Consider the following 22798-nt stretch of genomic DNA (forward strand, 5'->3'; position numbering starts at 1 on the left):
TCGGTCTATTTTCACCATCAGTCACCTAAAATGTCTCTATGCTCAAACACAAAAGTCTTATAGCAAAGGTTCAGAATATCGCTAGGATGTCAAACTTGTTATTTTTTCCCTTTTTTGTGAGGCATACTAATGGCATGAGTTTCATGTAAGGGGTATGGAGGAGCTCTATAAACCGCCCTTTACAAGATGCTGGTCTTGTCATTTAGTTCCTAAGACCCCCAGGACCTACACGTTTTGGATGACCTAAACTGATGGCTTCGTATGCAGACAGACTCTGGAAACCCCCACAGGATAAGTCAGCCGTTCAACCAGCTAGCTCTACGGTACCACTACCACCCCCTTGTAATCTACGGCAGTGTAGGTAGTTTCTGGCAACCACTGAACATGACAACCCTGATTCCTCAGGTATCGTGGAATACAATACGGTATCTTTCGCACAGTCACTCGTGCTTACTTTTCTCAGAATACACATAGAATGACGATTAGAACGGTTTCAATAATTATTTATTGGTCAAGCGTCAGTGTAGTATGAAACATATTCGCTGCCACAATCAAAAGACAGGAGCAGACAAATTTGATCGCTAGCACCAATATTGTAAATAGTAGATACATTTCTACCATAGTGCTAATAAGATGTATAAAAACATATATAAAACAATAGCATTGGCGTACTCCTACGATGCATAGCCTACCTAAATGTACCTAGCCTAGATATGAAGGTGAAGCATGTGTATGTAAGTGCTAGGGTATATCCTAATGGAGCCAAGAATCCCCCGGGGAAGTGCTAACTCCTCATCTGATGGTTTAGAATCAAGGAACCTGTCTCTGCGTTGAGGATGGCACTCCACAAGGGATGCCGGGTCTCTGCCCGTCAAAGGATCAGCCTGCAGAGTCTCAGTCCAGCCTGGAAGGAATTCTCCTCTGCTTTGTAAGGGGGAGTGAGGGTCTTGTATACTTGTATACTAATGTGGTCACTCCTGGGTTTCTTCTAGAATCAATATGTTTTGAAAACATTTGTTAATCCTTTGCTAATCATTTTCTAAACAAAAATGATCATGCACAGCTGGCTGTTGGCCATGAATGAAAAAAGTGGTGATCTTTCTACAGAATAAATCTGCCGTGCCCGGAGACATGTTTATGTATGTCAGGTACAGGGATTAAGATAGGGTACCGCGAGCCTGGTGTTGAAGAGACAGAAGTGAGCTACTATGACTGTTATGTCGTGTGGATGGGACAAAGTTTATGCAATCAGTATGTACTTGATGGGACTATCCTTAAGGGACATGACAGTCTGTTCAAGGAATTCTGTTTTCCAATTTAAGAATGGAGTAGAATAATTTCCTGTGACGTCAATTTCTGTATGAACGGTTTATAAGGAGGCATTGCATGTGATGGATGAGTTACACCACATTTGTTTCCTAATGTTTATTTGCATTCTTCAATTCCTTGCTACTGTTTTTGTCTCCAATTTTTGCTTCTTTCAGTTTAAACTTCTGCTTGATCTACTTCTGGAGGTTCTTTTTTGGTTCTCTCTTCTTCCATAATGATAGGGGAAGTGTGTTGCCCTGCTAATTTCTTTTGTATTAACCTTCAATCGAGAGCTACAAGATTACCATGGGAAATCTTTCTCTTTTTGCTTTTTCCTCCTAACTGAGATATTATTAAGGAGCCACTTGGTGCCTTTGAGTTTTACTGTTAAGCACCAGGTAACACGGTGGATACGGGGAGGAGTCACTTTGTTCCTTGGGCAGTCAAGAAGGGGACTCAACAGATCTTCTCAGCATCTAGTCCTTGGCATCCTGCTATACTAATTCAGATTGCCAGGTTTCATAAAGCCTGGGTCAAAGGAGGAGAAAGATATTGGCTGTGTAATGTAAATAATTTGAATGGGACATTTCTAAGACTTTTAATTGCAGATTTCTTATAAATCATTAAACCAACACCTCAATCTTCTTAAGCATATATCTCTTTTGGGGTAGAGATCCACTGGTATTGAAAATAGGATAATGTTTCTGACTAATTTGTTTTCAAACATACAGTTTTAAGTTGTTTCTTGGGATTGCACAGTAATGTATTTTTAGATGAAGCACCCTCAGTTTTTATTTAATATCCCCCAAAATGTGGTAATGCTGTTGAAATTTCAGAACAATCAGAGGAGGCTTCCATTAGGAGAGACATTGGTTTGTGGTGCAAGGGCACTAACCTTGATCATTCCTCGCCTCTCTCAGGTCTTCAATTAATTTTTCATCAAGTCCCATTATTTTGCTGTGCAGTAGCAGAGGACAACCAACTTTTGAAGCTGGTGTTCATGCTATTGGCTCAAAGTGATATCCATACACAGTACTTCAATATTATTCCCCCATTATGTTTGGTTTCTCATCCATGTCACCCTTAGGTATAAGCTTGCTCATGCTGTCCAAAAAGCACAGTTTGAGTGCTCTGAAGGAGCCAATGTGTCTTTAGTAAGGCTGGGTGGTAAAATCCTCTCTGCTGGCAGCGTTCACAGAGTTTTTGTCCGTCCATGCTCCGCCTGGAGTATGAACTTTGGCAAAATCTCTGTCGCCGCCGCGTAGCAAAGTTTATCGGTGCACGCAACTCACCCTTAACACGGAGATAGACACCTGAAGTCCTCTTGTTCAGAGAAGCAAGACACACATGGCCGCAGGTGGTGCAGATCAACTCAACCATGAGCTGCGCAGCCTCACATGCCACCCAAGTACAAAATGGTGAAGCTGTGCCGCTCCTTCTGGGTTATGCCCCACCTACAGGCCACGCTGCCACTTCCTCTGCAATGCTGAGGAGCAGCGCCAGGCTGAGCCAGCCTCTCCCTCCAACGGAGACTTCAGCAGTAGCCATCAGAGGGGCTATGGCTAGCAGACGCACTTTCAGCCTCAGGTTCTATGGCTTCCCAACCACAGCACTGGCTGGGCCCGGATGGGCCAAGCCCCACGTGTCGCCACCCCTGCTATTGCAGCTCCATGCAAAGGAGCTGCAGCTTCTCTTGACCAACAATACCATCGGCTTCTCAGCGGATCACTATGAGCCTGGAAACCTGCAGTGCTCACCCAAATGGACTTGCCTCCAGCCTCAGCTTCTTCTGCTTCCCCACCGTGGCACAGGCTGGGCCTGAGCTGGCTTAGCCTCACATGCTGCTCTATGCAGAGGAGCTGCAGCTGCTCTCTGCCAACAATGCTTTTGGCTTCTCTGCAGGCCATCCACACCCAGAAGCAGAACCAGCACTAGCACTGCCAGCACCAACAGCGCCCTGGGCCAGTCCTCCGCCACGGGGTGAAAAAACAGTAAGCAAGTGCAACCAACTTTGAGAACTATGTTTTTCTATCTGCAATTATAACAGGAGAATGACATCCTAATGCATTGCTTTGCTCCTCTGCTGAATTGATCTCCTCATCCCACAGCCTTTCTATTTTCTGTCGCACACCTGAAGCTTGGGCTACTCTTACTCCTCCCACTCGCAGAACTCCGTGTAGTGTGGCAGAGTTTTTGGGTCACTTTGTGGAGTTCTGTGTAGCGGAACTCCGCAAACTCTGCCCAGTCCTAGTCTTCAGTAGACATTCTATAATATAATTTGTACATGTTTGGCACATTTTTGTGATGTGTATCCTTTTTCAGAGTTGAGAGTAAATTCTTGTTCTCCATTGCAATGCCTCTGGGCCAAATATTTTTATAGCGCTACAGAAGAAACATTTTTCATACAAAAAAAGTGAACGAAAAGGAAATTGGACACTGCCATTAATCTGTGTCTATGTATGCACATCTGCAGAAGAATGAAAACATTATTTTCTGCCAAGGTTTTCAGCAACCATTATTTGATCAATTTAAGTAGGCTAAATGATAGAAAGTAAAAATCAAAATCAATATTTATTGAATTTTTATCTTCCAAAACAACTTCAGCCCTGTGATTACCCTCTGTGTAACTCCTGCAATCCACAAAAGCTCTGAGAGGTATCCAAATCATGGTGTTAGTTTTTCGACTTGTTTTTAAAATGTGTTTGTATCGCTGCTTAATTTGTACTCAAGATAAAAATGCTTGTGGTTAAGCCTTTGACAGCCTGCCGCTGGTGCTGCTGAATATCAGGGTTGCCCGTAATAAAGACCATCTAGTCTTGATTTGACCTCATCCCTCGTTGTTCCACTACTCAACACTTCCTGTCCATTTACCTCAGGCTTGCAGGCTCTTTTAAAAAATATATTTTGATTAAGTTTTGCAACCCAGGTAACAGAAGCAACCAGATACGCCTTCTGGCATGCCTTGCATTTTAAGCTTTCAAATTGGGTCCATAGTCGTGTGAGAGCACTTGAAACTGTTACAGGGTATCTGTTCAAATATAGACTCTGCTCATGATGGGCGAACAGCAGTAAGCAGGTGAATGTTACCGGCATATAGTTGCAAAATTGACAATGGGGTACGATCTGGGTATAATGCGTGTGGATGGCCTGTGCAGCTCATGGGGGATTGTCATTTCCTACTTGTTGAAAGAATTGAGAAGGGTAGCCCACCGGGAAGCTATAGGTCGCTTGTGCAGATGGCGGAACTGTTTATAATGGAGAGCCTCCTCCTCTGCCCTCTCTCATTTGCATATTGCTCCCTACCAAGTCGCTACTGGAGGTGCCGTTGTAGTTCTCCATTGGACTGTGAGCATGCGTTTGCAAAGGAGAAGCACCAGGGCTGCTAAGCGAGTGTGCACTTTGCTATTTCTTACGTTTAACGATGCCGAAAGTGCATGCATCCCATGTATGGGTATAGGGCAATTTTGTGCCCTCCCAAAGTGTGGTGTGTATTGATTGCTGATAGCTCAGCGGGGCTGGGCAAGATCATAACATATGGCCAATATCTGCATCAGGGAAATAACAATTTAACTGGACAGGGGTCGGGTAAAACTAACACAAGAAAAATTTAAGCAGGAGGGTCCTAGGGAAAATTTAAAGACCTGCGCATGATTATATCCCCAATATTATACATCAAAAAACAAGTCAAAATCCTTGGGTCTGTTCAAAGAGGGAAAAAGGACAAGAAGACCACAGACTATATCACACAGGCCTAGCTGTTGGAAATTCCATTTTGCAGGACGAAATCCCTCACTCACCAGAGGTGACACGCTTCATCATTTGGGATTCTCCTCTCAAAGGAAAAACCTAGTTCCTGAGGGGTACAACCCCGTCTCTGAGAGAGAGGAGCACAGGGATGTTTTGATGTCTACTCTGCTAGGATATTCTAAATCCACCAACAATGAGACATAAAGTGTGAGTGAGGGCGCAGCGTAAAGAAAGATAAATGTGAGGGAAGTGGTGATAAAACTAGCTAGAGAGAACACGATATAGGCTTTATTGAAATGTGCTCCCTGCCGGGATTTAAAACAGTGCACCTGCGGTATGGATTTAAACCGCATGTGTGTGGTGGAATATCGTGGGCGACATGTTTCAGCCGTGATACCCTAGGATTGGGCAAGGCTTTCGTCAGGACCTTTTGAGATTCTGCAGCTTAAGTGTTGAGTGAAATAACAAAAAATAAAAACACGTAACCAATGGTACTGCTGGTTCTTCTTCTTCGAAAGGTGACTGTACCTGGTAAGAACAGAACCATAGGTGAGTGATATATAACCAGTGGTCTTCACAATCGACAATCAAAATAGTAAATGGGATCAGCAGATTCCTCTATTCACATGCTGTATCAACTGTATATATACGCAAACATAAATCAAGCAAATGAATCTTACCCGCAACTGCTGGGTAAAGGACTCCACCTCAACCTGGCAACAGCTGAGAAAAGGGGGCACCACTCAACAAAAATAATTGAGGGCGCTTGTGTCAATAGCACTATTTCGTAAAACCCACATTTCATTTTAAATGCATAGAAAAGAACTGACCGGGTTAGGCAAGGTGGAGGAAAAGAGAGAAAACCCATTGGCGAAGAAACTTAAACGATGTTGGTGATCTCCACCGCAGTAAAGCATAAAAGCATATCGTAATGATGATTGAAAGTGACTCAATGTTTGGACAATACATAGGGTAATTGTAGCACTGTGTCGACATGACAAATAGTTGGCGACACTGATGCAGATGAGAGACAGTGTTCCACTGGGTGGTTGTTCATCCCTCTATCTGCCTCGAGCACAGGAGCATCGTCCAGACATCTTGACCAAGCCAAGGTCTAGCCTGCACTTGAAACTTCAACTCAAGCGGGGTTCTTTAGTGAAGCACCCACGCTCTGCTCAATACTATGTTCTACAGTGAAAGCATATCATAATGATGTGACTCAATGTTTGAACCATACACATGGTAATTGTAGCAACATGTTGACATGACAATAAGTTATCAACACTAATGCAGATGAACGACAGTGTTCTGCTGGGTGGTTGGTTATGACACTTTCAAGCACAGGAGCATAGTACAGACGATTTGACAAAGTCAAGATCTAGCCCACACTCAAAACTCTAATTCAAGCGGGGTTCTTAAGTGAGAAACTCACGCTCTCCTCTATACTGTGTTCTACAGTCAAACTCGCTGGGACACTGGTTAGGCAAAGGTCATTGTCACGCTACTTCATGGAGTACCAATAGGCGCATTTATCTAGTAATCCCAACTACGCTAACCCTTATTGTTAAAAGAACACAAGGCAAAAATTCACCCTGGCCTCTTGCTGACAATATGTAAATCGCCCAAGCGGTACGTGTAACGAAACAACATTCAAGAGCCCAGCCCCGACACTCCCCTCTCTGTCGGTACCCCACACTGGAATGACCCTGTGCCCGGAGGTGAGAGTCGAAGGGCATGGACACTCCTATATGGAATTCGATAAATAGAAAACTCAGAACCGGTGTGTGATGCCGTTGCTCTCAATCGTCAAGACACATGCGTTAGGATGAGATCCTGATCTACAGCGAATGCGAACACACAAGCGGGCCTGACGGGAAATGTAGTATTGCATGTCATGACGGCATGATCTAAAGATGAAGCACACTAACTGAGCCTACTTAACAATAAAACAAAAGGTACTAATGAAAAAATGTCTAAGCCCCTGAGAGGATGTTAAACCAATGGCTGTGCGGTCTAGTTTTAAAAAATATAACCGAACACAAGGGTTGCGCTAGGATGTAGATGGGTACACACACACGGGCCCAACGGGAAATGTTGTATTTCATGTCATGATGGCATGATCTTAAAATGAAGCATGCTGACTAAGCCTTCTTGCCATAGAAACAAAAAGGTTCTGGTGATCAATGTCTAAGTCCCTGAAAGGATGTTAGACCGATGGCAGTGCGGTCTAGTTTTTAGAGAATATAACCAAACACAAGGGTTGGGAAAATAGGTTCATTACAAGACGCACATGACTATGTACACATACAGTGTGATACTCATCAATTACGCATGCGTATACAACTGAAGGCCTGTCTGTATGTGAAGTCTTTAAATGTCGTGCAGACATGATCAAAAAATGAAGTGCAACACAGCGTGCAATTAGAATACTGACTGAATCAGCTTTGCCTTGAAGCAAACGGGCATCGTGATCATTCGATTGAACCCCCGGTAAGGTGTTTTAATGATGGCTGTGCGCTCTAATAATATCGCAAAGTATAATCAGACATAAGAGGTGTTTAAAAGGAGGGTTATCAAGATTGGTTCATAAAAAAACATGCCTCTATTCACATGCGGGCAATCCTCCTCTGACCAATTACGTTGCTCATAAAGAAACCCATGGGATCTCATCATTCAGACCTACGTTGTCACTATTAAGCCTGTGCACCCATCGTTGCTCACGCCTAAAAAGGTATGTGGAGATATCAGTAACATGAGTTGGAATGTATGGTTTCTCCAATACCGTCCATTTCAGATCTTCTGGAGAGTGGTTGACTTCTAAAAAGAGACTGGTCAGCATGGTTGCAGTTTTTTTACACCGGATGGTGCTTTTATGTTCTAAAATACGGGTCTACTACCTTACGTGTAGTCATGCCCACGTACCACAACGTACAGGGTCAGGTGATCAGGTAAATTAACCTATCACAATCGCAGTTTGTCTGATTTGACAATATCCATAGTTTGATAGTCCCGATATCTATTGAGGTTGTGTGTTCTGTTTTTGGACAGGCTGCACCCATGCCACAGGGAAAATGGCCTTTGACAGAAGGTAGGTTCCAAAGGGTGTTTTGATGCCCAGTCTTAATCGTGCATGGACGTGTATGCACTAGCTGGTCTTTAATGTTAGCGCTGCATTTAAAAGCAAATAGCGAGCGCGGCAAAGGAGTATTTCTGATGTTCAATATTTTCCAAATAGAAAGAATACTCTTTTTGATTTTGTTATAGAAGCTGCAAAAAGTATTCACACATGTGAGTCGGGTATTGGCTTCTTTTGGTCCGCTGGGTTCAATAAGCTTCCCTATTATTGTTAGCTGCACGTTTCATTGACCTCTTCACCAACTTCCTGGGGTAGTGCCTCGCATTCTGCTGGAGAGCCAGGTTCTGGGCATGTTCTTGATACTTAGAGGTCGAGGAACAATTCCTTCTAATTCGTAAGAATTGCCCGAATGGCAGATTGTCACGAAGAGCTTTAGGATGGAAGCTCTCGTAAGACAAAAGTGAGTTCCTGGTCATGGGTTTCTTGTATAGTTCGGTTCCTAAGCCACAGCCTGAAGGAAAAATCTGGACATCCAAAAACGGTAAACTGGTGTTACTGTATTCACACGAGAATTTGAGGAAATTGTTCCTACTGTTCAACCACGCCTTGAATTCAATGATGGAAACAGGGGTACCTCTCCGGACAACCAACACATCATCAATATAACGTTTCCATAAACGTATATGATCTTTGTATGGATTGTTATTGCAAGAGATGTGGTTTTGTTAAAAAAGATGTACGTAGAGGTTCGCCAGGCTTGGGGCAAAAACACTCTCCATTGAAGTGCCTGATATTTGTAGAAAAAGCTGGTCATCATACCGAAAGAAATTTTCTTTCATTGCCAGACGGGCACAGTTGATAATAAACTGCACCAAAGTGATGGTATCCAAAACTCTATTCTCCAAGAGACTTTGTTTGGCTGCTAGGGTTTCATCCTGGGGAATACACGTATATAACGATTCCACATCAAAAGATTCCAGATAATCGCTATCGATATCAAATTGCGTGTCTTCCACCAGCCGTAAAACATCTTTAGTGTCTTGGAGGTATGTCGCCATTTCCATGACCAAAGGTCTCAAGAAATGATCCACGAATGTAGAGAGGGGTTCTAAAAGAGAGCCCAGACTGGAGATGATGTCGGTCTCTGTTCCTTGTGCTGTTTGGGCAGTGTATAAAAATATGGAATTACTGGGTGGGCTTTGACCAGGAAAGAAGCTTATTGAGTGGTTATCCAGCCATTAGATCGTGCCTCATCAACCAGTTTCTCTATCTCATTCTCTAGCCTCTTCGTGGGATCCTCCTTCAGAGGTTTGTAGAACCGGGAATTGCCAAGTTGCCTTAAACACTCAGTGCGGTAAGCGGAGGTGTCTATTACGACAATGGCGCCACCCTTGTCCGCTGGTTTGATCGTGATTGAAGTGTCACTCGCCAGCAATTTCATAGATTGTCATTCCTCTCTCGTCAGATTCTGATACTGTCTATCAGATCCCTCGCAAATAGTAGTGACCTGAGTCGTGATCGCTTTCTCAAAGGTCAAAACTTGTGGGGGAATCTGATGTGAAGGTGGATTGAAAGTGGACTTGTTCTTCAACCCTGTATTGGTGTCCGTCTCCTCAGAGATCTCTTGTATCCTGTCTCTGAAAAAGAAGTTCAGGCGAATCGTACGAAAGAACTGGGCAAGTTCCTTTTTGATCACAAAGGTATCACCTCTATATGAAGGAATAAAGCCTAATCCCTTGTTCAAGAGAGCAAGTTTATCCGTATTCAGTTGTTGATTACTTAGATTGATAACTAAATCATCTTGTTGCTGGTCCCAGCTTGGGCTTCCGTCGTGCTCTGTGTTGTTCGTGCTGTCGGAGAGGGGGCCCAATGCTCTTGGGCTTGTTGGTTCTGCCGTTTCCCTCTGGATCTACCTCGGCCATACCCTAAAAAAGACTGATTGGGAAACATCTGTGATTGTGGTTGGTATGGGAAAATTTGCCCTTGTGTAGAAAGATTGGGATAACCGAAGGGCACCAGAGGCCACCACTGGGGTGGCGGAGGTGGAACCTCTCGATAGCCTCTCCAGTTTCCCCTACTTCTCCGATTGGTACCTCTATTAGTCTGTTCGCCCTGGTTTGGAGTGTCTGAGTTGCTAGACCATTCTTCACTGCCCGATGTAGAGTAGTTGGATCTGTATCTTCTCCCCTGTCGGTTAAATTGTGCAGGAACGTACTCATCACTTGTGTATGGATACTCTTTCTCCATGGAGAATCGCGCGAGATCCTTCTTGAACTTGCTAATCTTAGATGCCAGAATCGAGTCTTTAAAGACCTTGTTCGTTTTATTAGTTTCCCAATTGTGTTTTTTGAAAAGAGTGGTTGATATTGCTACTTATAGCCCCTTTTGACAGAGGTCGGGTAAGCCTGATGGAGCATAAACAATTGTATATTTGTGTAGTGATCCTTTTGAGAAACAATCTGGGGGAATTCCAGCGCTTGTTCCGATTCTTTGTCATGGAGGGCCCTCCCAAAATCGTCTTCCCACTTGTTTCGTACCCCTGTTAGAGGGACGCTTGTGAGGTCACAAATGGCCTTGTGGAGCCAAGTGATCAGGTGGCATCACCTCACCCATGGTAAGTATGGTCTAGGTGTGTGGTGGGTTCTGCATCCCTCCAGCATGCACCAGAGGGCTTGACTGGCAGTATGGATGAGGAACTGCCTTTGTGAGAGGCCGTGGTCTATGGTAAGTTGGTCAGGGTGAGGATATGCCAGTCAGTAAGTAAGAAATAATCTGTAATCAAATGCATAAAAGACATCCAAGAAAGCATAACAAACATTAAAACATCATTCTAAAATATATATCCAAGGGTATACATGATCTGCTATAATCGGTTAAAAAATGCACAGAAGACTTAAAATACCATTTATATTGACCTATTATGATTATATACAAATCCTAGCCCACTCTGTGTGCAAGTTTGATAGGGGACATGCCTGGCCAAATTTTGTAAAGTGCCTATGTGCTATAAAGTAATAAAAAATGATAGCTATAAAAATGTTACATTGCACATCTCTAAATGCCACCAAGAATTTGTATAAAAACATTTAAAATTTGATACAGCTCGTTGTGATCAAATTGTTTAAACCATGTTCTTTCTGATATATAAATCCGCCCATAAGAAAGACACCATTCAACAGCATATTTCTAGAGAAGGTAATGATTGCAGGAATAAGTAAGCAGGCTGACATTGAGTAAAGCCTTGGTTTTTTTAGTATGGGGACAATAAATATTTTCTTTGGATTAGTGTAAAACTTGCATAGAAGAACCACATGCAATTTATCCTGGGCCAGTCGATTATCACAAGGGCAGTGCTGCCCAGTCATTCATCTTTAGGAAGGTGACTAATCAATGGAAAATATCCAATCTCAAACGTGTTAAAACAAATCTATGGCTAGAATACAGAACATATATAAGATAAGGTTGCATGTTAAACGTAGTAATGACTAACTGGTTCCTTAGCACACTAGGTTTCGTGACTTGGAGTGTCCATCTTAGGGTCTCTAAATGCCTCTGGCCTTTCTCTTTTAGGCTTTTTTTGCTGATAGTGCATAGTGTTTCGGGTCTCTCATAGTATTCACTATATCCCATGTCTTTAAATATGCATTGTAAATACGTTAACCATAACATTTCTTTATGCTTACTCAATTTCAGGCAATCCCTAATAATTGCTTGGTTCAGTTATGTGTACTCCAAAGTCCAGATTTTATGCCAAAGGAGTATTGGATGCAGCTTTATCATGTCTATAACATATTGTGCCCCCAAATCCGCATGCGTGACATAGGCAGAAGGGCTTTTAGGAACGGCGAGCAGATATCTAAAAAGTTTGTTTTCCACGGTTTGTAGTTCGATACAATTGTTATACCCCCACAAGCTTGCCCCATATGTCGCTATACTCAGGCACTTAGCTTTGTATATTTTCATCTTTACCTCTGGTGGGTTAGTACCCAAACATTTTGCAAAGCATCTAAGTGCCATGCAGGCTATACTAAAGAGTAATTTTCTTTTGGAAATAGCTTTATTCCATAGGCAATCTTGATCGAGTAAGACTCCCAGGTGGGTGAATGTCTTAGTAAAACTAATTGTAGTATCCTCGATTTTAAACTCTACACACTTTTTAGCTGTCCTCCCAAATTTCATAATGTATGTTTTCCCTATATTAATTAAGAGACCAAGATCATTCATATAGTGTGCAAACTTAGACAACAAGGACTGTAGGGCTAAAGGGGTGTGAGCCATAAGAGGGCCAGGACTGGGCGTGTTCCTATTTGTGGTAAGTCTTTAGTTGCCGTTGCAAGTACCTCCCCTACACTGTTGATATATAATGAAAATAGGAAGGGGGATGGGACACATCCCTGCCTCACCCCTCTGTTAACGCTGAAAGCTTTAGTGCAATCTCCCCCTTTACTGTATCTAACCCTGACCCTGCAGTCCGAATAGAGGTCCCTCAGTAAAATAATATTTGGTGCCTCCACTCCCAGGTCTGTTAGTTTTTGCCACAACTTTGAATGGATGACATAGTCAAAAGCCGATGTTAAATCATCAAAGGCTAGATATAGATTTCCTTTCTTAACCTGGATGTACTTTCCGATTAACATGTATAAATTTAGGCTCCGCTCAATCGTGCCTAACCCTGGGCGGAAGGCATATTGTAGACCTGACAGTATGTTATTTGATTCTGCCCAATCTGCATCCTTTTTAAGATTACTCGCCCTGCTATTTTAACAAGAGAGTTGAGAAGTGAAATGGGTCTGTAACAGGCTGGATTAAGCCTGTCTCCTTTTTTTTATATATCGGAGCAATGATGGATTCTCCCCATGTAGGCAACTTCCCTTCTGCACAGCAACTCCTCAATACCAGGGTTAACATAGGCCCCCACAAATCTATGTTTCCCGTATACAAGTTGACCGGTATTGTGTCCGGTCCTGGTGCCTTGCAGCTCTTGCTCTCTGATATAGCGTGTTTAACTTCTTCCAGAGGGAAGGATGTAATGGGAGAGGTTTGTAGTTCCATGATATTTTCAGCATAATTATAAACAGACCCTCTTGCTGTTGGGGTATTAGGAAGTGTGTAAATCTTGGAAAAATGCTAATCCATTCTTCCTCCAATATTGCAAACTCCATCCTTGGAGCTTCAGGGTTTGCAACAGGAGTCTAATTAATAACCTTCCAGAAAACTTGCTTCCTGTAGTTGTTCCCATGCCTCCTCTCTTAGATTTGATTTCTGTGATTTTAATGCCTACTCATATTCAAATCTACATTTACGTACTTCTATGGGGTTTCTTGGTGTTTTATGTAGTTCCTCTTTTAGTTTTTTTAGAGCTTTGGTACATCCTGAATCAAACCACCTGTGATTAAACCGGTCATCCACAGTGGCCAGCAATTGTTCTTTCCAGGCCTCAGTTCTCTGACTGAATAAAAGGCCGGAAAGGGAGCACCCTAGAATATGTTAGCGTATCATGTGTGAGGCAATGCAATTGGACCATACGGGTTCGGGCTACTGCCAACTGCAATGACCAAGGGGATGTAGATAAAACCTTGGGGAGAAGGAAGCTCCATTTTGTAGCTGGAGGCATGGCACCTACCGACTAAAAGTCTTTCCCAGATTGCGCCCAGCTGTCCAGCATGCTAACCACTGTAGATGTGCTGCCAGAATGTAGACCTGGAAAGCGGGGGCGCTCAGTCCACCCTGTCCTACCGGCATTTGCAACTTCTTCAGGGCAATTCGATGAGGAGAGTTCAGAAGCTATGTCCTAAAGATTTAAGAGTAAGCGGTCCACATACAAGGCTACTGTATGCATCCTGTCCGCTAAGGGTAAGCCCCATGCTCGACCCTCCCTCCAGCGGCCAGAATGCAAGGAGCTCCATTGCCATATCGAAAAGCAGGGGGGAGAGTGGGCATTCCTGTCTGGCTCCCTGGCCCACTGGGAAGGGTGAGGAAATAAGACCGATCAAGCATGTCCGGGAGGATGGTTTGGTGTAAAGCAGTTTGGTGTAAGCAAGCAACAGTTTCCGGATTCCTATATGAATTAATACCGGGAAGAGGCAGCATATCAAATGTCTTCTATAGGTCTAGTACAAGGCAGGCGGCATGTGGAAATCACCTCTGTACCTGGTCTTGCATGTGAAATAGCCATTTGAACTTTTGGGAGGTACTGCGCCCCCAGGACAAAGCAGTTCTGATTGGAATGTATGAGTTCCGGAAGAACCTGGGCATATCTACTAGAGAGAATTTTCTTTAAGATCTTATAACCCGCCCAAGCATGGTTATAGGATGGTATGGCACCACATGAGTGGGGTCCTTGTCTGGTTTGGGGATAGAGACTAAGAGTTATTCCCTGGGTGACTGTGGGAGGTCGCCTGAGTCGATAGTGGCATAATACATCTCCGCAAGGCTGAGCACCAGGCTAGAGGAAAAGGTGGCATAATACTCTATTAGTAGCCCATTAAGATCCAGAGTTTTGTTTCGAGCAAGCTCCCAGATTGCCTGAGCCACATCTGTTGTCATGATATTGGTGCAGTCTATCTCTGTGGAACCTGGCTGCAAGGACTGTAAGACTGAAGAGCCTCAAATGCTCTCAGATGGTTGCATATTTCTTTAGTACCCCTCCAGTTCTTATGCAGGCACCTCAGCATCTCATCTGTGTTGTGGGACTACTAAAAATATTGTATATGCCTGTTGGGCATATTTCTTCCTCACTGTGTTTCATTCCATGCAAATTCAAGATAAGAAATCTGACTCGAGGAGGTGAGACATAGTATGTGCTTGAGGGAAGTGTGCAGCTCAGTGTGGAGCTGCTTATGGCAAACCCCAACTCCAGGAGACCACCCAGCTATTTCAATGTGGAATAGGTAGTGCCTGCCTGCCAAGGCCAGTCGTGCGTGGAGTGGGTAAGAGTTAATATAAACAATTCTAAAAGAGAACAACATTTATGGACTTTCTCCGTCAGCCCCAGGATCGGTATGTTGCTCCTCCATGATTGGCCCTCCGCACCCTTCGCTCTTTCCTCCAGCCGCTGAACACAATCCTGAAGTTGCCAGATAGCAGTTTGGTTGTCAGCTGCCAGCGTTATGGTGAAGCCAGCATTGTCTGCGAGTTTGCGGTGCTCAGCTCCGTAGCTAGGGACCCAAGTCTGGTTTATATGGATACCTGGGAGTTCTCTATTGCAGCTAATATCCTGTCAAGCTTGTCTGACGTTGAGAGTATTGGGGTATTGCTGAGCTTTGGTGTGCCTGGAAAGGTGGAGGGAAGGTCCGTCACCGAGGGGGCCAGCGTAGCGTAGCGGAGTGCAGTCTGTCCATTGTTGAAGCGGTCATAGATCAGCAAGGCAGAAGTGAGTCGAGGCCCAGTGGGGCAGGTAGGCCAGAAGCAGAAAAGCTGTAACCACCCAGTTGTGGAAAGGTCACCTTGGATGGTGTGAGCACAGGCAGCAGGTGTGAAGACCGTAACAGCAAGGGGAGTGCAACAGCCTTGTCCTTGGCTGGGGTGTTGGCAGACGTAGATGGCCGCAGGTGGTGTGTCTAAGCTTTCTCCGCCAGTAATGATGGAGGTGGGTTGGTAACTGCTATGGGCTACAGGACCCATAACTCTGCCACTCCAGCAGGTCTGCCCTCAACTGCACAGCCACCGCCTGCCCGTGCATGCTCCGATCTGAGTTCCGACATCACTGAAGGGAGAAAATTAGATGAGGCCCCCGGTTGCCAAGACACCGATCCCAGTCCTTCCCAGGGATCCTGGGAGGGGCAGTGGTAGAGTTAAGTCACTACAGTGCCTTAGGCCAAGCTCAGGGTTGCCACAATCTCCAGTTCGTCCGGGCCTCTCAGGCCCCGGCAGGCCCCTTGTGGCAGTCTCCATTAGGAGGCGAGGGGGCTGTGGAGGCCCCCACGAGCTTTTCCATGGGTAGGCCCCAGCGCTCTTCAGGCAGCCCTTAGCCTCCTCAGTCAGACTTCCTCATGGAAGTCACGTCTGTCTTCTGCCCCACACGTGCTTCAAGCCAATCGCTGATGCGGGGGCAGGAGAGGAATCTCCAGGGCTCTTCAATCCAGTCCCCACTTCCCACCATTGGAGGCCCGCTGCGGTGCACACCCCTAGACCTCAAGGCGTGGGCCTCACAATTATTGTGGGGAGAATCACCACTGTTCACTGCTTATGTTGCCCTGTCACCATTGTGTCCCCAAAGGAACAACAGGAAAGTCACTGGGGGAGGTGACAGTATAGAGCCCAGGCTAGCAGATTCTCTGCCAGCTCCCGCTGCATGCCCCTTGTCCTTCAAGCACCCCAAGGTGAGTGTTGAAGCGGAGTGCACTGATCACGATCCCAGAGAGTCACCGGAATGCCAGGTCAGGCCCTATTTCGCACTGCCAGGAGCGAGTCACCTCACACTAATCCTGACCAGAAGACGCGGGCCATCCAACAGCCATGAGTGGGCATACTTTGGGCGTGTGACACTGGGTCCCTGGGGGGGTCTGACTCTAAATCTGGGTTTGCTGTGGCATCAGGGCCCCCCGGTGGTACAGGTGGCACGGCCCGGTGAGCCTCTCCAGAGCAGGGACCATGAAGTGGGAGAACTCTGGCTGGGGGCTCACATCACTGCCTCAGTTGCAAAATCAGCAGATGCTGGGGATAGGGCCCCAAGGGTTCACATACAGCCCCAATGCTTGTGTAATATTAGTGAATGCCTAATTAGCATGGCAGCGCGACCGCGCTAAATAAACACACGGGAGCCGGTATTAGATGATTACACACGCGGCTCCGACTGCCGAGCCGAGGCCACGCCTCTTTATTATAACTAGCCAGCGTCTGACGTCACGCGTCAGCGCTGGCGCACCTCGGCAGCGCGGAAGGCTAGAACGCCTCGCGCATGCCGAACATTACACTCCTTCCAACCTTCATAAAACATCAAGCACAACATGAAAACAAAACGATGGATCTGTTACCAGTTCACCAGTCCTTACAGGTCACACCATATAGTCCGCCAGCTGGGATGAGGGTGCCGGGTTCTTCCTCAGGTTGTAGCGGGACGGACCGCCTCTGGAAGGGACCACCTCGGGGGTTCTGCGCCTTGGGGTGTTCGGCTCGACCCGGGCTGGGGAGCTGCCAGGCGGGTTACCCCCTGGGGTGGTTGGGACGGGTTGTGCACCCCCATCCTCGCTCGGACCGTCCTCCACCTCCTGATCTTCTCTCAGCTGGTCGGGATCCGGCCTCTCAGACTCGGCCCCGGGACGCGGCGGTGTTCCTGGGTGGACTTTCTTAAAGAAGGACACATCTCGCGTGACCGTTTCCGCACCTCTTTGAGCGGTCACCATCGTGCCTGTCCGGCGGGTGACCACCCATGGTTGTGGTTCAAAAGGAAGTCTGAACTTGCTGCCTGGGTAGCGGTCCTTCACGTACACTCGGTCTTGCTGCTGTATCCTGGACTCCTTAGCTCCCCTTCGCAGGCTGGCGTGGTCGTTTGATCGCCTCCGGTTGGCTAGTGTCCTCTCATTGGTGGCTTGTGCCGGAACCCAAGTAGGGTGGTGCGGGATCGTGTCGCTTACGATTCTCCCCATGGTGGCTGACCCGGGCGCTGCCTCAGTTGTGACATGGGGGGTCAGACGGTATTCCCGCAGGAAGCTGTAGATTGCTCTCTCTAGTGGAGATCCCTCAGCCATAGCGATGCGAATGGTTTTATTGAGTGTCCTCATGAACCTCTCCACCTCTCCATTGGCCTGGGGCCACCGCGGTGTTATCTTGCGATGAGCGATCCCCCAGCTCTTGAGATACTCTGCGAACTCCTGCCCCTGGAAAGGCGGTCCATTGTCGGTCTTAACCACCCCGAATATGCCATGAGTGGCGATGGTTTTTTCAAACTTCGCGATCACCTCCGTGGCTGTCTGGCTCCCCACGATCTCGACCTCTGGGTATTTGGTGAAATCGTCGATGATGACCAACGCATACCGCCCATCGGGGAGATGTCCGAAGTCGGCACTCACGCACTCCCATGGTCGCAGCGGATTGTCTTCGGTTGCCACTGGGCGAGGGCGCTCCGGCGGTCCTGCGGCTTGGCACCACGTGCAGGTTCTCACCGTCTGTTCCACCATCGCATCCATTCCTGGGAACCATACTTTGGCTCGGAGCCTGCCCTTTGTCTTCACCACTCCTTGATGTCCCCTGTGGGCGAGGTCCACCGCTTGTTGAGCGAGGCTGGCCGGCATGATTAGTCTCGGACCCCGCAGAAGACATCCCTGGGCGTCAACGGACAGCTCACTTCTCACCTTCAGGAACGACTCTAGTGTTAGCTTGGCTTGGGGCGTTCGTCTGTTGAGTGAGGCTTGAATTGTCCTCCAATCCCCCGATCTGACAGCCTCCACTGCTGCTCTCACACACTCATCGCCTTCTGAGGCTTCTCTTATTGCGGCCAGGCTCATTGGGAGGGGCCGTGACCGCTCTGTCACATACCGGACGTACTCCTCTGTATCCTCGGCCTCCTCTTTCTCCTCCGTCGTGGCTTTCCGCGGGTGTCGTGATAGGTAGTCCGCCGGGTTCGTGGCCCCTGGTTTATACTCCACCCGGTAGTCGTACCCTTGTAGCTGGAGTATCCATTTTTCAATCCGGGGTGGCGGCTTCGAGGACGACCCTTGGAAGAGAGGGATGAGTGGCTTGTGGTCGGTTGTCACCGTGAAAGGATGTCCATACACATATACGTGGAAATACCGGCATGCCCAGTGGATGGCGATGGCTTCTCGTTCAATTTGAGAGTACCGCTGCTCTGTTTCGGTCAGGGACCGGCTGGCGTAGGCGATGGGGGCCCACTCCTCATTGTCCTGGAGTTGTGTCAGGACCGCTCCCAGCCCAAACAGACTCGCGTCCACTGCCACGTTGGTGAGCTTGGCCGGGTCGAAATATGAAAGGGTAGTGTCTGCGGACAGGGCCGCCTTCGTCGCTTGGAACGCCTGCTCTTGTTCCGGGCCCCACTGCCACGTGGTGGACGACTTGGTCAGCTCCCTGAGGGGTTTGGTGAGGTTGGAGAGGTCCGGAATGAAACGGCCGCAGAAATTGACCATGCCCAGGAAACTCCGGGCCTCCGAGATGTTCGTCGGAGCTGGGGCGTCTTGTACATCCTTCACCTTGTCCGGGTCTGGGGCCACCCCTTGGTCCGAGAATGTATACCCGAAGAAACTGATCTTATTCTGCAGGAACTGGCACTTCTCCCGGTGCAGGGTCAGGCCTGACTCCTGGATCCTCTTGAGGACCCCCCTCAACCGCTGATGGTGTTCCTCTATGGTTGACGCATATATGAGCAGATCGTCACTCACGTTGAGCACACCAGGGAGCCCACTGAGCACCTCTCTGATGGTATTTTGGAATACCTCGGCGGCACTTGAAATGCCAAAGTTCAGGCGCCGATACCGTCTGAGGCCCACATGGGTGGAAAAAGTGGTGATGTACCTCGAGTCCGGATGGAGGGGTAGCTGGTGGTAGCCTGACCGTAGGTCCATTTTCGAGAACCACCTGGCCCCGTTCAGCTCTCCCAGGATGTCATCAATGGTGGGCGTCAGGTGTCGCTCTCTTTTGACCGCGGCGTTGGGGAGGCGCATGTCTACACAGATGCGGACTTGTCCTGGCTGCTTCGGCTTCCTGGCGATGACGATCGGGGATACCCACGGGGTTGGCCCACTGACCTTTTCAATGATGCCTTGCCTCTCCAGGGCCTCTAGCTCCTCCTCGACCTTCTGCCGCAGGTGGAAAGCAATTCGTCGGTGCCTCAGGGCCACTGGCTGGACCGACGGGTCGATGTGTAGGGATACTTCCTTTCCTTTCAGGCATCCAATGCCGTTGAAGACCTCTCCAAACTCTTCTAGGATGGTGTCCAGTTCCTCCTCCAGGACTGCCATGGCGAACGATATCAACCTCAATTCTTCGGCCGATTGCCCGCTCAGCAGCATCCCGCTGCCCTCTTCCGTGACGTAGACGGTGGTGCTGATGCTCCTCTCGCCATGTTGTATCTCTGTTTGGAAGCACCCAATGAGGGGGATGGGCGTCTTCTGGCCATATGCGAACACTCTAATCTTCGCCCCTCTGAGCGGGGGTTTGGCCCGCAGTTGGTGGTAGACATTGGCGGCCATCAGCTCAATGGAGGCCCCAGTGTCAATCGTCGCCTTTACTTCCTGTTGTTGGACTAGTATGCGACATTTCGGAAGTCTGCGCTTCTTCTTCTGTGGTTGGTGGATTGCAAACACATAGTGGACTGGGTATTCTTCGGTGTCGTCGTCCATGTCTTCGCTGTCTGCCTCTTCGCGTACCGCATGGGCTGCCTCCTTCTTGGCTTTGGTGGACCGGCATACCGCCGCAAAGTGGTTCATCCACCCGCAGGCGCCGCACCTTTTCCCTCTGGCCGGACAGTCTTGCATGCGGTGGGGTTGGCCGCCACAGTTCCCACAGTCTTTCTTCTTGGCCTCCGGCTGCCGTTTCCCTCCGGTTTGCCTCCCTTTTGGCCGCACTACGTTCACCGCTTCCGCCACTTGCACTTGCTCCGTCTTCACAGGGCGATGTAGGGCTGCCTCCATGTGCGAGGCTCTCGCTTGTGACAGCTCCTTTGACCGTCCGAGGGTGAGGATGTCCGCCAGGGGCTTTCCTTCTTCCTGGAGGACGGTGACACGAAGCTTAGACGAGTAGCACCCCTGTATGATCTGCCCTCGGATCTCCTCCTGCTCATCACGGAACCCACATGTGCTGGCTAGCTCCTTCAGCCTGCCATGGAACGCATCCAGAGACTCGTCCGCCTCTTGCTTGGCCTGACGGAAGATGAACCTCTCATAGTCTCTGTTCGCCATGGGCTCAAAATGGGCGTTGAGCGCGTTCAGCAATGTGTGGTACGTCTTCGGCGTGGCTTCCACAAGCGTTTTGTAGATGCGGTGGATGTCTTTACCTCCCAGGTGGAGCAGCAGTGCTCTGCGTCTTTCCCTCGCGATGCCAGCCCCCTCGAAGTAGAATTGCAGGCGATCTGTCCAATCCTTCCATCGCGGGGCGAGGGACGACGGGGCACCATCCACGACAAACGGCTCGATGGCGGGAATCGACGCCATCTTGGCACGTGCGCAGCACGCGGTGAACGCTGGCTACCTCTCCTCTGCGTCGACGCCACCTGGCCTGCACTCCCCCGGGCGTTGTTCGGTGACCTCCCTCGCGCTGCTGCACCAACCGGGGACGCGCCTACCTCCGGACGTCGTCCGCGGGACTCTCCGGCGCTTCTGGGTCACGGCGATCACACCTGGCATGGGCCTGGATCGGAGGAGGGCACGGTGGTCTGCAGACTCCTCGTGGGGGCATGTGCGGCAGCACCTGGGCGAGACATATCCCTTCCAGGCCGTGGATTGGGGCTCCAGGGCACACACAGTAGATCTTTGGAAGGGCCCTCCTGGCACCTGCAGTTATCTCCACCAGGCCTCCCAGCAGGCTCAAACGAGACACCATGAGGGGAGCAGCATGCACAGGCTCCGGCAACCTGAGAGGGCACCAGAAGCATTGTGGGGCGCCAACATAGCACAGCAGGGCTCACTTGACCCCTCGTCGCCAGTGTAATATTAGTGAATGCCTAATTAGCATGGCAGCGCGACCGCGCTAAATAAACACACGGGAGCCGGTATTAGATGATTACACACGCGGCTCCGACTGCCGAGCCGAGGCCACGCCTCTTTATTATAACTAGCCAGCGTCTGACGTCACGCGTCAGCGCTGGCGCACCTCGGCAGCGCGGAAGGCTAGAACGCCTCGCGCATGCCGAACATTACATGCTTGGTCTCTGACCTGGGTGTTACCCGAAGTGTGGGCCCATGGTCGGATTACTAGGGAGTTGCGTCCACCATCTTGTTTGGTCAAGCCATGCCTCCCTCCCAGTCTTACAGATTCTTTGTCATCATTTTGCACATCTTTCTCTTCCTCTGTCATTTTTTCTTTTTTCTTATTCTGGGCCAAAGATGATGACAAAAAAGTCCTGGATTCTAAAAATCAGTGCTGATAGAACACCACGAGCACACATTAAGCACTGGTTTTAAAGAGAACAGAATGTTTTATATTGTCACAAACTTGTAGAATAGAATATACGTGCTGATGTGCACAATTGCTCACTTACACCTCACTGGAGAAATAAATGTTTGTATTATCTTCGTCAACGCTTGTTTATAGTTGCAAGCTACCATGATTTGAAGCGAAAATCTGTTGTTTTTTAATATCTTTAGTCATTTCAAATGTAACCATGCAGAGACGTAATTGAAAATAATGATGGGCTTTTAACAGAAATATAATTTTGTATGGGCAGATTGATTGCCAGAAAGAATTGGCCTTAAAATGCATTGTAATTTTATTTTACAGCAATTTGACAAGGACTACTATGAATTTAAGGATAAAATTGTTGAGTTTGACAGACGGCTTGGATCAATCCTCTGTGCAGCTTTTCATGACTGTTCTGGTATAGAATCTGCTTTTAAGGTAGTTTTTTTTTTTATATATATATTAACTTTTAAATGTGATTTTGTTGAATCGAGTTTAAATACTTGTACGTTTGAAACAAACAAAACACGTGTTTTCATGCATAAGGTACCAAAAGCACAAACATGAGGTGGAAAAGTGTAATTGTTAAAATATATCTGT

General features: G+C 47.7%; 1 protein-coding gene across 1 annotated transcript in view; it reads left to right on the forward strand.

Moving 5' to 3' along the window:
• Positions 1-22798, forward strand: part of DNAH11 (dynein axonemal heavy chain 11) — a 3007685-nt gene that overhangs the window by 678795 nt on the left and 2306092 nt on the right. The window contains exon 9 of the mRNA XM_085631597.1: positions 22520-22636. Within this exon, the coding sequence (XP_085487723.1) occupies positions 22520-22636 (117 nt within the window). The remainder of the gene's footprint in view (positions 1-22519; positions 22637-22798) is intronic.

The sequence above is a fragment of the Triturus cristatus genome, chromosome 10 (assembly GCF_964204655.1).
Source record: "Triturus cristatus chromosome 10, aTriCri1.1, whole genome shotgun sequence".
Taxonomy (NCBI): domain Eukaryota; kingdom Metazoa; phylum Chordata; class Amphibia; order Caudata; family Salamandridae; genus Triturus; species Triturus cristatus.